The sequence below is a fragment of the Oreochromis niloticus genome, linkage group LG4 (assembly GCF_001858045.2).
Source record: "Oreochromis niloticus isolate F11D_XX linkage group LG4, O_niloticus_UMD_NMBU, whole genome shotgun sequence".
In the NCBI taxonomy this organism is placed as follows: domain Eukaryota; kingdom Metazoa; phylum Chordata; class Actinopteri; order Cichliformes; family Cichlidae; genus Oreochromis; species Oreochromis niloticus.
In genome coordinates, this window is record NC_031969.2 from 5,385,023 (window position 1) to 5,401,613 (window position 16,591).

The 16,591-nt window shown below is 37.9% G+C and overlaps 1 protein-coding gene across 1 annotated transcript; it reads left to right on the plus strand.

Moving 5' to 3' along the window:
• Nucleotides 1-339: 339 nt before the first annotated feature.
• LOC100703437 (homeobox protein Dlx4a) lies at nucleotides 340-15,629 on the plus strand. Its single transcript, XM_003446401.5, has 3 exons — nucleotides 340-1,209; nucleotides 4,146-4,342; nucleotides 11,801-15,629. The coding sequence occupies exons 1-3, from the start codon at nucleotides 873-875 to the stop codon at nucleotides 12,041-12,043; spliced, it is 777 nt and encodes a 258-aa protein (XP_003446449.1). The 5' UTR covers nucleotides 340-872; the 3' UTR covers nucleotides 12,044-15,629.
• Nucleotides 15,630-16,591: the final 962 nt, after the last annotated feature.

A 16,591-nucleotide genomic window follows, 5' to 3' on the forward strand; every position in this document is an offset into this window, starting at 1 on the left:
AAAAGCGAATTATTTTCAAAGCTAGTCAGTCAGTATTAATAAAATGCCCTCGTTAAACTGTTGTGATTCAGGCAGTTGTTGACTTCATGAAAGGAAAATATGTCTGCAGATTTTTATTTATTTATTTATTTTTGTACATGTTGTCACACTTGCGGAGAAATGTTTTAATGGCTGAAATTGCTCTTCACTTGAAGGCTTCTTTCGGCATTATTAAGGCCCTCTCTCCGCCACAAGCTCCGGGAAGAGCCGGCTGCCCCGCCGCTGCCGGTTTTGATTTGTGTGACACGGCGAAGCCCCGTAGCCAATGAGCGCGCTGCTTCTGCCAAATGGAGGCAGAGAGGGGGTCAGAGCAGACGCGCAGTGCGCTCTCAGGTTTGGAACACTCTCCAGTCCTCTCCGCTGCCAGGAGTCTCTTCACAACAAGCGGGGAAGCGAGCGGGAACCTGGTTATTTTGGCCCGAGAGTAGGAGGAAAACCTGAGCGCGTCGAAGGATATTCGTAATTAAATCTGCTGCTTGGTTAAGAGTTCCTGTTTTGTTTTCTCTTTTCGCTGACTGCCCCTGTTGGTCTGCCTGTTTCCCTGCCATGCGTCCCGTCTTCCTCTGTTGGACTTAATGCTTTTAAACACTGAGCGTCACGTTTGTGGAGCTTTCAGCTGGGATGTAGCGGAGGGCAGACCCACCTAAAGTCACTCCACAGGAATACAGAGACGCTTTGTTTTTAAAGAGCTGCTTTTTAAAGTCTTCTGTTTTCTTGTGGGGTGTTTTTCTTTTCTTTTCTTGTTAAACCAGTTGCCTTATCATGACCCTCATCTGGAGGTCATAGCCGACCCGTCGTCCTCTCTCCCCTGCACATCACTGCCCCTCTCCCCAATGATGACTATGAGCTCCATATCAGACACTTTAGTAACGTCCGATCCGTCCAAATCTGCGTTTTTGGAGTTCGGTGGACACAGCTACCCTGGACACCCTGGACATCAACAACCTTCGCCAGGCTTATCCCACAACCATTATCCGGTCCACGGACTGCACGCTGTCGGGCCCTCGCAGCACGATGGGCCTTTCTCCTCCGGTGCTTCCTCTTACGGTCGCCCGCTGGGATACCCACCCTACCACAGTCCAGTGAGCGCGCATCACCCCGGTGCCTACCTGCCTTATCAGCACGGGGGTCACAGCGGCGCGCTCGGTCACACCAGACTAGAGGATGCGGGTAGGTTTACGCACAGAAATGAATAAATATTTGCTCATTTCCTTATCTCTACAGTTTGGTCTTTAATTTAACTATGTTCGTGGGATTTTAGTTTAATTTATTCTTCAGTTTAAAGGTGCTGAATAATGCCAAAAATAAATAATAAATGCAAAAACAAGCTAGAAATACATCATTAATAGTTCGATGTGTCATTTTTAATAGTGATACAGTCTGAAATTTATCACAGAGGACATTAAAAGAATAAAACACGCAAAACTAATAAGGATAATCACAGCGGATGAACTCGGACCATTAAAATTCTTGAAGTGGGTCTACAGAAACATGAAAATAAGCCGCAATAATTGGATCCACACACAGGTCGGCCACAGCGCTGTGTTTAGCGTATTTTGGGGTTGGCCGGGAGATGTGTTTAAGGCCTGCGCAGACTGTGTGACTCTCCGGCACAGGCCCTGTGGTGTCCCGCGCTCCCCACGAAAACCCAAAGCCTCATCCTCCTCCTCATCCTCATGCTCCTCCAAATATTAGCCATCACGTTTCCCTCTGAGCAGACACCAAAGCCTGTGATCTGACTTATCACACTACCACAATAAACAGGATTAACTAAATACGAAAGGGTTTAAACGAAAATGTCATTTTAAACGAAGAAAGGTCTGTTATAGATTTGAGGGGGGGTTCAAAGTGTAACAAAACTAAAATCCAACCCAAAGGGAAAAAAGACTGATACATTTACCTCATATTCTTATTTATGTCTTTGCTGCATTGACAGGGACGTGCAGTTATTTTGTGTAATATAACAGATTACATATCGTAAAGCTACGAGGGAACCGATGCCAATAAAAATAAAATTCCAAGTATGATGAAAACGTCTCGTCAGAATTTGGCAGCAGCAGGAGCAGTTAACAGATACAGGGATGATTACGACTGTTTCTTTTGTTTTAAATAATAGCCCAGTGCAGATCACTTTTCTTTCACATTTTCACTTTTTTTTAATTTTGCTCTTAATTTTATTATTTAAAGTATTTATTACTACATAAAAAAATTTCGTTCATTTTAAACTAAATCTGTACATAGGATCTTTTTTCTCTACTGAAAATGTCCTTGCCTCACATGCAGTATTTACGGTTATTTCAGCATATTTTCAGCTTAACATCTGGTCGCTTATTTGACCAGTTTACAAAATATTGAGATGACAGGAACGCTGACAGAGACTCTCAGAGAGACAGTAAACAGCCGTCTTGTATTAGATACACATAAAAATACAGCAGAAAAGCTTAAAAATGAAAATAAAATTCTGAAAAAGGGCCCACAAAGCAGTTTTATCCCATAATGTTTTTGCACCTGAATGTATGTTTTCATAAAAAGAAAAAAAGGTTCTCCATAAACATGACGCAGGTGAACATGACGCAGTACTTTCATCAGGTTTACTCGACTGGTTTTATAAATAAATTCTGCTTCTGTAAATGCATATCGACAGAGGAACAGATGGATCCGCTCAAAGCCCATTTCACAATGCTTTACGGCAACTGCAGTTTATACATTTTTAAAGCAGATTTGGAATCAGTGGCAGGGAAAATGGTCAGTTACAAAAACAACAACAGATTTTCATTGGTGCTCACCCAGAATCAGTCTCCTTGGACTTTTCCTGTTTGGAGTTTTACAACACGCCCTAACTCACCCAATACATACAAGTTAAACATCACTTTACACGTTAAATATGTTGTACAAATCATGGTCTGTGAGGGACACTGGAGCAGGAGTGTTTGTTGACATGGAGTTCTTTTTGGACACTTTATTAGTATTTCTGTGTTTTGTCACCTTGTCCAGTTTCTTGGAACAATATTCACAGCTTAAAAACATACATATACTTTTTATTATATATGGATATGTGAGCCAGATTGAGCTAATAAGTGTTTTACACACTAGCATGTTTTCTTTCTAAAGGAAACCTTCCCCTGTCAGGTTGTTTCTAAGCACCCACTGTGTTTCTGTCCCCCCGGTGTTGGTGCTCGTCAGCTCAGAGCATAGCTCAGACACAGAATCCAAGCATCTTGTGGGGCCTTGGCTTTTCTACAACTGTTCTTTCCTGCCACTGCAAGCTGTGAGCTCATGTCATAACAAAGATCAGAGGAGGTGAACGTACGCACAATATAGCTTTCCTGAAAAAAAATACACAAATACAAAAAACACAAAGAAAAGCCATCTAAGCTGAGCTGCTTTTATGTCTGGATAACTGTAAGCCAACATGGTTTGAAAAGGACCACCACTCACTATCATTACCTTACAGTATTTAGCACATGTCATAGTTGTGATGCAACGCGATCTTTAATCATTACAGGATATCACTGGGCAAAAATGAGCTGGTGTGGGTTAATTTAATGTAGCTGTAGTAGTTTTAGCCAGTATCAGTGGGTTATTTTCCTCCAGTGTTACTTCAGGTTACTGGATTTTTCTAGCCATGAGTACTGGGTGAAGTCAATTACTGCCTCTGCGCTATATCCATTTTTAACAGGACCATCCAATTTTAGAGGGGAGCTTATTATTAATTGTTGTTAGTATTTTGAATCGAAAATCCTTAGATGGCAACTTTTTTAATCAACATGTATATTTCTTTTTTTATCTTGATGGTTAAAATGACTTTGAATACATTTTTGAAAAGTAGAATTGTAGATGTTGGGACAGCATTTTCAATGTTATTTATACTTGTGCCATTTCTGATATAAAAAGTGGTTAAAAATTTTTATGTAAATAAACATTATAGTATAAATCACTTTTGTCCAACATCAATTTTCAGTGTTCACACATGAATATTTTATATCTAGTAATCATTTAAATATTAAAATGATTTTCTACAGTGTTTTTGTGACATAGGACCCGCTTGAAATCCCACTGTTAACATTTTTCTGAGCACCGTCCTTCTGTCCTCTCTTCTAACGCAGAGCATGAGAAGCCCACAGCGGTGATAGAAAATGGAGAAGTGAGGCTCAATGGAAAAGGGAAAAAGATCAGGAAGCCTCGGACCATCTACTCCAGCCTGCAGCTACAGGCACTCAACCAGCGCTTCCAGCAAACCCAGTACCTCGCCCTGCCCGAGAGGGCCGACCTGGCCGCCAAACTGGGCCTCACGCAGACACAGGTAACGTGCGGGATGAGCTCTACATACATGGACAAAGCATGCACAATAAAGCAGTGTAGGCTATCCCTAAATTTGAACATTCGTAACATGTTAGGCATTAAAATGTGAGCAGGATGGAATGACACTTTAAGAATATGTGTAAAGTGTTTTAGAAATATAATTAACCTGTCTAACGTAAAAACATTATTGTCTACGATGACAAGATTTGAAAACATTTCCAATATGAAGTGTCTCTAATAGAGGGTGTGAGTTGCCAACCTCACCCTGTTTTCCAAAGTATGCATGACACAAAATTAGAGCTACTTCTTAAGCGAGCTCAATCACACCTTTGGTTGTTTTCTTTGTTCTCTGCTAAGCCCAAACAAGACGAGCGCTGGTACATTCATGCCGACTGATGCCAACATTCCTTCATCTGTAAATTAGACATTGATATAGCCAAACATAAGTGCAATATAACGTTTAGCCATAAACTCTGTCATGAAATCTTCAAATACATGAGACGGGAGATCAATGAAAAGAAAACATTTGAAATGGAGAGCAGTATGCTGGAAACCGTTTCTGCGCATTTGTCTCCACGTGTCATCAGAACAGGTTAAAAATTGTTTCACCAAGACTTTCTGCCTGTTTTGCATCTCTTTGAAATGTGTGCACACACGCATACACATGTGGAGACACCAGCAAACGAATCCCAACAGCCGCTGTTTTGTCTGTGAAGCTGCATCGTTTTGTTGTGGCCTCTAGGTAAAAATGATTTAATTGTATATTTTAACATTTATTTATAATCCACATCATTCATAAATGTCTATAAAGGTTGAACCACGTTAGCCAGCAGCAATCCAGCTTTTATCCAGTCAACAACATATTTGCTGTTCTGAATCTTTACGTTACAGATCAAATCCCCCGATCCTCCGTTTCATCATAGCATTAGAAAAACTGATAAATGTGTGAATGAAGGTGCATTTTCTTCAAAATACAAAATGTAGTAACTTGCACATTTTGCAAAATGCATGGACTGCTTTAGAAATAGGATCCCTAATTATATATTTAATACAAAAATATTTTATGTACAGTTGGAATCTACAAAGAAACGTGTAGTTGGTTGTAATGATTCGTGTATACCTCCTTAGGCTGATTATTTCACCTAACATCATGCAGTGCTTTGAGTATTATGACTAGACTCCATGAAACTAATTGTGGGGAATGGAGCATGCTTGTGTAGTACAATGTGGAACACATTACTAATGATTAAAGGTAGATTTTGAAGTATTTATTTAACAAATACAAAAAATGTAGCACTACACATTTGGCACTGACCATTTTAAGATCAAATATACCTTATATTTATTTTATTTATTTACTTTTGGGGGGGCATAGTTTCACATTTCTTTATAAGGCACATGTTTTTTGTGAGACTCAACTTTATGGGACAAGTGATACTAAACAAAGTGTGACACCTGGTTGGTCTAGTTATGAGACGTAATCAACATTTTTAAAAGTACAAATAAGTTAACAATGCAAATGACATAATCGTAACAGAACAAATGAAGAAAACACACTCATACACCAGAGAGATGCTTTTCATTCCAACATGTTTTCTCTGAATAAATCATTTTTAATGATACTGAAAAACTGTTGTGTTTTTCATTGGGGGTCATGGTCATCAGTGATAAATCACTATATCTGTGTAACTGACAAAGAAAAACAGTGGAACATGTTTTACGAACTACTTTATTTCGTCAGTGTCTGTGTTTACTTCTGGGCCTGCTTAAATTAGCAATGTGCTTATTTAAGCTCTCTGACTTGCTTTGTCGGGCAGTTTTCCTGATATTGTTCAACACAAAACTTAATTTCAGAGGTGCTAAGGAGTCACGAGGTAGTGACACTGGAAAGTCAGATTGGTAGAAAAATCCAGATTACTGAAAAATTTTATGTTGATATTTAGCTCCAGCGATACGCTGCTGTGAGCTAGTGTAATACTGACTGAATGCAAGAGAAGGCTATAAGAGGCTGTGTCGTCTGTTTTGTTGCACCTATATTGTCAACTTAATGTAATTCATTTATCAACTTGAAATAAAGTAATGATAACTTTGTTTATAATTGCATATAACTGCATATAATTGGATATAATTGAAACAATTAAAACTTAGTTTAACACTGTGGCGTCCAAAAGCTTGTTAAACTGGTTGAACCAGCTGATGTATTGTTTGAGTTGAGCTAGTGTTTTTGCCATCATGGTAGGATGTATTTACTACCACATTCATCTACATTAAGCAAACTGACTTACCAAGAGTAGAGTCAGTCATTGTCTGTAGTTTCTTAAATATGAGATATAAGTTTGTTTGGTTTCTTTCTGGTTTTTTAGCTGTGGTTAGCTAGCCTAGCCTTGCTCAGTAGCCCCCTTTCTTTGTTTCTTTGGTTTATTTTTTAGCTGTTTTCTAGTTAATGAAAACTGAAAAAGCGGAAGTTTCACATAAGCACAGCCAACAACAACCGAGTCTGACAGTGACATTATTAAACATTTTGTTTCTCTTGGGAGAACCAGTGCAGAGCTGGAAAACAGGAAGTATTTTCCCTGGTACATGTAGACTGTAGACAAATTGGCTTACTCTGTCAGACAGCAGAGTCGCTGTTATTTATGGATAACAGGAATCTATAACAACAAATTATAGCAGTGCCTTACTTTCAGGGGCTTATGACACTTGCAGGCTTATAATGCTCTGTGTAGAATAATCACAGATACATTGCACCTGTCCAAAAGGTGAAGAATAAAGGTTTGAATAGACAGCAGGTGTCCGACTGGGGAAACATTAGATGACACCGTTTTGGAATATTTGAAATATGATCCATGCTCGCCTGCATGTGTGTGCACACTCAGCACCCATCAGCATTTGATGTCATCAGCTGAATTGTCCTAATCCCATATGAATTAACTGCAGCAGCTATGTTTACACTAGAAGTAAGAGATGATCCATTCATTTGTCTTCATCTTTTGTAGTGGTATAGTGGTTTTCTTTTTTACTGTGGTCTGCTACAAGTCATACTCACATGTATGCTCATTGAGAAGCACACCATTTTTTAACTCGCTCCATGTTCTTGGAGGTGTTTTGAATCAAAGGCAGTCGGTTTGTACGGATCATCACAGTATGATTCAACAATGAGAGCATATGTGATGGTAGTTTGAGGAATGGCAGCACATTTGTATGTGGGATTGTGATGTTTAGCGTGTGGGAGTCTTCTTTCTGTGAGTTCCCACTTCGGAAACACAGCACAAAGTTACTGAAGTTACTTTTATTAGTATCACATACCATTTGTTACATTTTTTGCATTTCTGTAGGCTATTTCATGGGGCTGTGTACAAAATAAGTCACCACTTTTTGCACTTTTATCTGTTTTTTTAAATGTCAAGTTCCTGATGTGTAAATGTTTCCATTATAACACACTCAGAAATTCCACAATAGAACAAAAAAAGCAGCATTCGTTAAGTACACCCTATGCAAAACGCCACATGTTAAAGATGATGATGCCTTTTCTGAAATGTTCATATCCAGCTTACAGTTGATAGTACAGTTGGTGTACACGGTACAGTTGATGTGGTGATGTGGTTGGGGAAAAATGTTGCACTAAGCGTTGTTGAATTTCAGCATCTTGTATACAGAGCCCACTATTTTCAGAGGATCAAAAGTATTTGGGAAAGACACTCATAAATAAAAAGGTTTACTGCCTTCAGCTTTGACACAGTCTTCCGCTTCTTTAATCAAGAGTTGCCCTGCTTGTACGTTTCAACCTTGATTTTTATTTTTCATCCAATTCTTGGTTCTATTAGCAAATTTAACTTTAATTTTTTGGAATGTGGCAACAGTAATGGAAACGGGTCCAACTAGCCAGTAAATAGACAGATGGGAACAAATATATTAAACAAACCAAGAGATTAACTAGATTAGGTACAACGTTTTAACACTCTGAGGTCAAAGTCATCTACAGTGTTAACCCTAACTCTGTATTTTTAGGGAGGAAAAATTGACTTTTCTGGAAAAGAGTGAAGAGCTTTTGCTGTGTGTCAGAATAATTGTCTTTGTTTCCCCTTGTACTTGTACTTATATGTCAGATCATGTCATGCACAAACTATGATATACTGAAAAATTACCTGAATCAAGAACTGAGGATGAATATTTTCTTATATTAATAATGTATATTATTAATGTACAAGGTCATGTAGAACTAAAACCCTGCGCTCCTTGTAACTTCATTATTTTCCTTCATTTTCTCTAATAAATACTTTTAATTTTGTTTACTTACTACTCCTTTTTCTTGGTCAAATGATTTTTAAACATAAAAACCTCTGATGTTTTAGGCTAGGCTAACCAGTATTGCTGTAAATATAGAGAATTGCAGGTAAAATATGTGCAGTAATTTTATACATAAAGCAACTTTTTATATTTTTAGGCTTGTTTTCTCTCATCTGGTATGATATAATTAATAGAAGACACAGAACAAGTCCTACTAAAACCCACAGTCAGCTGTAACTAGCCTGTGTGCTTATATGTATTGGCCCGCTGCATCTGCTGTGCATTCCTCACGTACACGGGTGCGCTTTTCTGATCACGGGCACACTCATGGAAAACATATGTAGCTTATGTGCATGCATACATGCACGCGCACACACACATGCACACACACACTCATACACACTTGAAGATAGCGATCATGCCATTAGGCTGCCAGCCAGCGACTGACCACTCCATCGAAAAATAATGTTCCCAACGCAGCTGAGAAATGGCACGTAGCACTGTTCTAATGTTTTTCTTCGAAACGTTCTCTATCTCTGTCCATCTCTCTCACACACACATTCACGCCATCTATACAACTTCCAAATGGAAGACATCTGGAAAAAATAACTTTTTTGACAAGGACTTTAGTATATGCAGAGATTTAAGTTTGTTAATTTTCACACACACACACACACACACTGTGTCCCTCAGTGGTCTTTTGCCTGCCTTTCAGGTACCGTCTTCCCTTAAAGTCAGAGTCATTAGCCACACACTCAGAAAACTGTCAGCTCCGTGTTGCTGCTGGAATATGAAACCAATAATTACAGATGAAATGCTCTCTCTGAGGATGCTGTTGATTGACTCCTGGCCTCTTAAGCTCCAATCCTTCAGGTTTTAATCCACAGAGTGTAATACTGCAGGGGATTATTATATAGTATTCAATGCAGTGTGTGATTATCGCTTTTTATATTAAGATTAATATTATGTTAATTTAATAATTCAACTTTAATATGATTTAAAACCTTCCTTAATGTTGCAGATTGAAGAATTCAAAGTGGATAATTTACAATTTAATTAGTTTTAATTTCTGAAAAGCAGCATTATCAGCATTTATCGCCTTTAATTTTCATAAATTATATCGTATATTTATGGAGTCTCTATGCTTTTCACAGCTGGTGACTGACGTCAGTGGGTATATTGGAACAATAGAGTTTAAATTAAATGTCAAATTTCACTCTGCATGATTTCTGGCTGTTTCAGTTCAAAAGCTGGGTGTGAAAGCTGGACCTTTTGGGATTATTGGGAAAGGGATAATTTTTTCCACATATTCCGAGTCAATTACAGCACTCTGAAATTAGAACTTTTATAGATTAAAATATCTTCCATAAAACCACTTCACAACAGTCTTCATAAATACCCATAAACTCCCCGGGTAATAATTCCTAGGACTGGAGAAGAAAACACTTTCAGGGCCAAAAGTTTTTTCTTTTCTTTTGCTCACTCTTTTATATTTCTTCTCCTTTGTTGCTAGCCAGAATTGTGCTATGGGCGCAGGTTTTTTTTCCCTTTACAGCACAGTTAAAACCCATTTCAGTCAAAAGTAGCCTTCACTGGCTCTGTACAATTAATCATGATTCACTCGTTCCCGCTAAGCTGACAGGTTGCCCGACAGGCACATTTGCGTAATTTGATGCTCAATTTGCAAGTATGCTGGAAACAAAGAAATGCCAATTATATTGAAGACGTAACTAAATCATCTGTAACCACAGATAAATGATTGAAGTGATATTCATCTAAATACTTTGAGATATTTTAATGATATCATGTCTGTAGTCACATATTAATATTTTTGTATGAACCTGCTGGCTAATATACTCACAGGATTGGGTAATATGCTGACCATCAGTTTCCATTGAACCCGTCGTTCTATAAGATGCAGGCATTCCAATAAACTCACCTTTATGTGTCACACCAAGATAGTTTTTATAACCCTAAAGGAGCTGTATGCAGAGTATTGTGGGTGTGACAGTGTGATTCAAGTACCTTATCGTGTGTTGATGTTTTTAGCTATAGGAGCTAACTATAGTTTCCCTGTAATATTACTCCAAGCTTACTATCTGTTAGTACCGCATTGAAGTATAGGCACATCTTACGTGTGTTGCCTATTGTTGCCTGGTTTTATGTAATCTTACACTGCCGTATTGTTTTGCTTTGTTTTTGCCTGCCGCAGGTATCACGTTATCACTGCTAACACTTCATTAGGTATCATTGCTAACATGTGCTAAACCTTTTAATGTTTCCAAAAACTAAAAACAGAAACAGTTGTGCAGAAAAAAACTGCTTCCTTGCTGAGTTCAACTTAAAGGACGCACCTAAGCCTTAGCTAGCACGTAGATTTAAGGAGCCCAAAGCTAATGCTAATCTACTCATGCACATCACTTACCTTTGGTCATCACAGCTGTTAGTGCTAGATAGCAATGACTTTATAATGATTCAGTTATCAGGTCATCTATATCGAAATCTTTTCTTCTTGTCAGTATCTGTGGTGAAGGAGGGTTCACTCAGGCTTAAGGATGATCTGATTAGATTTTTGTGGCTGCTGTGATCCACTGTTAGCAACACATTGAGGGAATTCCTTCAAACTTGGCAAAAAAACTTAATTTGAGCTCAAGGAAAAACTGATTAGAGTTTTGTGGTTAATGACAAAATTATAGGAGAGATTGTAACCACACTCACCTTGAGTTTTAGGTGATTGTACAGTTCCTTTGGGCTGCTGGGTTGACGATGCTAATAAAGCACATATCATATGTGCCTTGATAAACACAGTTGTAAACTCCAACTTGACTTGTTGGGAGTAGTATACAATCACAAGGGTGCAATGAGAGTTTAACCTGATTTGATTTTAGTTGTGAACAAAATGTTTTTAGATTTATATTTTTGGTTAAAGACTCACCCACTGTTGTGTTGGTTACTCATTTTTTTAAAAAGCTCAAGGAAGGAAAAAAAAGAGGACAAAATAAGAACACGGTGCTTCATAATTCTTTTAAATAAAACTATTTACTGAGCCCACGACCTTAAAATAAAACAGTCACTTCATGATAGTTTTGGTCTTTATCCTATAATAAATCACTGAAACCAATCACAGTGTTTCCTGTATGACTCTTAACTCTTGTACTTTTTCTTTTTCTAGGTGAAAATATGGTTCCAAAATAAACGATCTAAATACAAGAAGATCATGAAGAACGGGCCCTGTGGACCAGAGGGAGAACACCTTGCCCCTCCACCACCAGCCTCCTCCTCTCCGTGTTCTTTGTGGGATATCAGCATGGCTGCCAAAGGTGCGCCGGTGCACTCAGGAGGATATGTGAACAATTTTGGACACTGGTATCCCGGACACCAGCAGGAACCCATGCCAAGAACTCAGATGATGTGACAGACGGGGAGATGTGACGCTTCCGGGACAAATTGCGGAATTATTCCGGCAGGCTGACTGAAGCTATATGAGACAAGGACATTGTTTAAAGTCTGAGCCACTCTGGAGGCAAAAATATAAGCAGCAGCTCTGCAATAAAACTAAAGTGGACAGATACAGGGGAAACTGCTAAAATAGCTGTAAAATACACAATATTATAACAGAAAGAAATACTACAATCAGAACAATTTTCAGACGAGTTGAATTTATTATTAGCTGTTAGCGGTGTGTTGATGATGTCTGATAAACCTTGGAATAAGGGATCGACAAAGTGGCTCAGGTCTCATTTGTAAAATATAACTAGCAAGATATGAATATTGATAAACTTCTCCGAGACTCAGCTATGAGGAGTGAATCATCAGATCTACCAGGCTGAGCAGTAAGTGTTCGGTACTTACACAAAGCCATAGCACTGTGTATACCTGTTTGAAGTGTTTCACTGTCATGTTTTTGGTGTTTACTTTGCCAGTTGCCTAATATCAAACTCCGCATGTCCGACTCCGATTCAAAGCGAGACTGCATTTGTACTGGTGACCACAGGTCCAGGAAGTCTCAGTTACAGTATAAATATGGTAAATGTCAAATGTAGCTTTACAGTAGCAGTAGAACTCAGCTTTTCATTTGTACGAGGAGGAATTTAGCTTTAAATATATTTTTTTAAAAATAACCTTACCTAAGTTAAAAAAAAAAGCCTAGTTCTGCCTCCAGAGCAGCTCTGCCTGCTAAAACATTTTGATAAAGCTACAAGTTAACGCTATAACTCAAAGCTAATGCCAACACTGCTTCTGGACATTTCAGGAGGCTTCTCTTTCTCTTTGCCTTTTATTTGCGTTTACACTTGGGCAGGTACATGTGTAAAAAGAGGGCGTCCTCGTAAATGTTTTTTAATGAACACTTTGGTTTTTTAATGTTAAAGACAGATCAAATTAAAATGCAGATGAAAACAAACGTTCTTGTGATGCTGACATTTGTGTGTTTGTGTTCTGTGTAGGATCCAGTGCAAAAGGCAAATATAAAAAAAAGTACTAATAGCACTTATATAGTATATAGTGTCAGTATAAACAGTCATTTTACTGTGTTTCTCAAACCCTTTCATTTCTTTTCTTTTTTTTTTTGGCTCACTGTTTTTTCATTTTTATAATCCACATAAGTAAAAAATTGACTAAATTAAAATAATTGGGCTTCATGCTCCTCTCCATTCAACTCATTGTTCACTTCTTTCCTCAGAAAGCTTTAGTGGGATTGGGGTGTTTGGTGGAAAATAACAGGCTGATTTACATTTTTATGAACTTTTCATTTTATTTCTGCAATGAATTACAAAGACCGTCTCCATAAGTTTCAACTTTAAATTCCAAACTTTTTTTTTTCAACTCAACGACCTCTTAAAATCCCAAATTAACATTTTGCCAATAGAAGATTTAGGTCAGCCTTTGTTATCTGAAATAAATCAAACCTAGTGATCGCTGATTTTGTTTATTTAACTTAAATTCAAAGGTGGACGTAATTTGTCTTTGCACCTTTAATAGAATATCGAATTCTGGCGACAGTAACTTGTTGCTAAAATAACACATCCCCTCCTCAGTTTAAGTTCTTTGTGCGTCCCTGTGGCCCAAAGCCATTTTCTTTAAAGTCGTAAATCAGAAGAAGCAAGTCACGTCTTTCACCCCTGCAAACATCTGGAAATGCAAAAAGAGTCGTCAAACATTGTCAATGATTTTATAAAATGACCACGTCAATTATAGGTAATTTAGAACACAGCTTGTTAAATAAAGCTTTCACTCTGACGCTGTAATTATCTGTAATTGTCAGTCAAGGGAATATCCTTCTGCCTCCAGCCCTTGAGGGAGAAGTCTAGGAAGTAGTGGACTGCATCAAACTGGATTACTGATGCCTAATCCTTTCACATCAAATTGATTAGCTGAATGTTTTTTGAAGATTTGCATGAAAACATTAGTTTCATGTTTTCTTCGGACCAGAAAAAGCAATTCGCTACAGTACCGTCATAAACTTCCTAAGTTCTTAGTTTGTTTGCATATTTCTCACACGTTTCAGATCATCAAATACATTTTAATATTAGACGAAGTAAGATGAAGAAATACTGTAGAAGTTTCATTTATAACGAGAAATAAACTACAAACTTATCTGGCCCTGTGTGGAAAAACTAACTACCCTCTCTGTTGAATTATTAATTAACTGAGATAAATAACATTTTTTTGGAATGCTGAATTTAATTTCACTAGCCTCACTATTTACTGCCAGATATGCTGAATGAAGAAATCTCTTAAATAAAACCTGTCTGACAAAAGCTAAACAATTTCATAAAGCAACTCATCATTCCACGATCTAGAAGACAAAACCTAAGAACAACTGAGAAACAACGTCTACCAGTCATCTATCATTCTGGAAGCAGCTGGAAAGCTATTTCTAAGGCTTTGGACTCCAGTAAACTATGGTCATTATGGACTATGGACAAAACTTGCAACAGTGCTGAACCTTCGCAGTAGTGGCCGGCCGACCAAAATAGTCCCAAGAGCGCATTGGTGATTCATCCAGGAGGTCACAAAAGGACCCAGAACAACATCTAAAGAACTGCAGGTCTCACTTGTCCCAGTTAAGATCTGTTTTCATGACTCTGCAATAAGGAGACTGGGCAAAAATGGCAGCCATGGGAAAGATCCAAGGAAAAAACACTGCTGGCCAAAGTCTTGATGATTCCCAAGACTTTGAGGCTGCTTCACTGCTTTAGTGCCTGGATGACTTTCCGTAACTAATGGAACTATGAATTCTGCTCTGTAGCAGAAAACCCTGAAGAAAAATGTCCGACCATCATTTTGTGCCCTGAAACTCAAGTGCACGCAGGTTATGCAGCAGGATGTTGATCTGAAACACACCAGTAAGTCCAACTCTGATTGGTTGCCTAGTCAAAGTCAGGACTTAAATTAGATTCAGATGCTTTGATGTTATAACCTTAAACTGGCTGTTTGTGATGAACAGTGTGATTGAATTAAAAAAGAGAGGACCAAAATTCCTCCACAGAGATGTGACTCCTTGCCAGTTATCGCAAGCACTTGATTGCAGTTTTTGCCGCCAAGGGTGTTACAAGCAGTTATTACGTTTAGGGGGCAATTACATTTTTTTCACATACAGTAAGGCCAGGTAGGGTTTTATCCTTTCATAAATTAAATTATCACTTAAGAACTGCATTTTTGTATTTACTCAAGTTATTTTTATCAAATACTAAAAATGTTTTTGCAAACAATATGCAAAAAATCAAGAAGACAGGAAGAGGCATTATGAGGTAGTACATTTCATTGTTGTAACATAGTAATTCAATTGGCCAAATTCAGTCCAATGCAAGTTTATTTACTGTATGAAATGCCTGTTCACAACAACAATCCTCTCAAGGGTCTTCATATAGTAAAGACCCAACATTATTAAATTAGGAGAACTCCAATGAGCTCACAGTCCTCTGTGAGCACTTGGTGATGGTGGGAAAGAAGAACTCCCTTTTAACAGGAAGACATGTCAGGAAGAGGCAGCTACAGTATATCCACAAAGTATTCACAGCGCTTCACTTGTTCCACGTTTTGTCATGTTACAGCTTTACTCAAAAATGCATTACATTCATTTTTACCTCAAAATTATAATCACATTATCCCATAATGACAGGGTAAAAAAAAATTAAAAATGTTTGTGAATGTAAAATCATTTCAAGAACTTCATTATTCTTCTCTCTAGATTTTTAACAATATGACATTATTTCTGTTTTTCCACACATTATTAATATGTGAGGCATTTATTAATGACACACAACAACAATACTTTGCTTCTAAAACTAACATTTATGTAGTGAAAGTCCAGTTAAGCTGAATGCTGTGGTCTCTCACTGTGAGACCAGCGGCTTCAGAGGAAGATTATTCTTCAGATTGACCTGTGTTTTAAACGTGTTTTTACAAATAGTGTGAAGAAGAAATTACTAATTTTTTCATATAAACCAAAGATTCTGTTCAAATGACACATTAGCTGTGAAATTTAAAGTTGTGCCAAGGTGACATAATAGGAGGCCACTGCTCTTTTTTTATCCTGTCCTCTTTCCTTCAAACTGCCTACTACTAAATATCTCTTATGTTACAGTTGAGCTGTGCTCTTCCTTTCTACTGTTCCTCACAGACTGTCATCAGATCTTAGAATATCACAGGGTCTTTGCGTTACAATAGAAAACACAGTGAAGTGCCATTGTTGTGAAATGAGGCAATAGAAATACTTTCAAATCATTAAAACGAATTAAACTGAGTCGTCCACTGTAAACCATCTGTTTCTATCACATCATATAAATAGTTAAGGTTGATAATAACAAACTTGAAATCATTCCCTATATGTATTTGTATAGTGCTTCTAAATGTCTAATTTTGGGTTGGGACAGGAAAATATAATCTGTTATTAATGACACTGCACCCTTCGTGCCATTAAATGAAGAATCAGAGAAAGGAGTTATTTGCACCTGGGCAT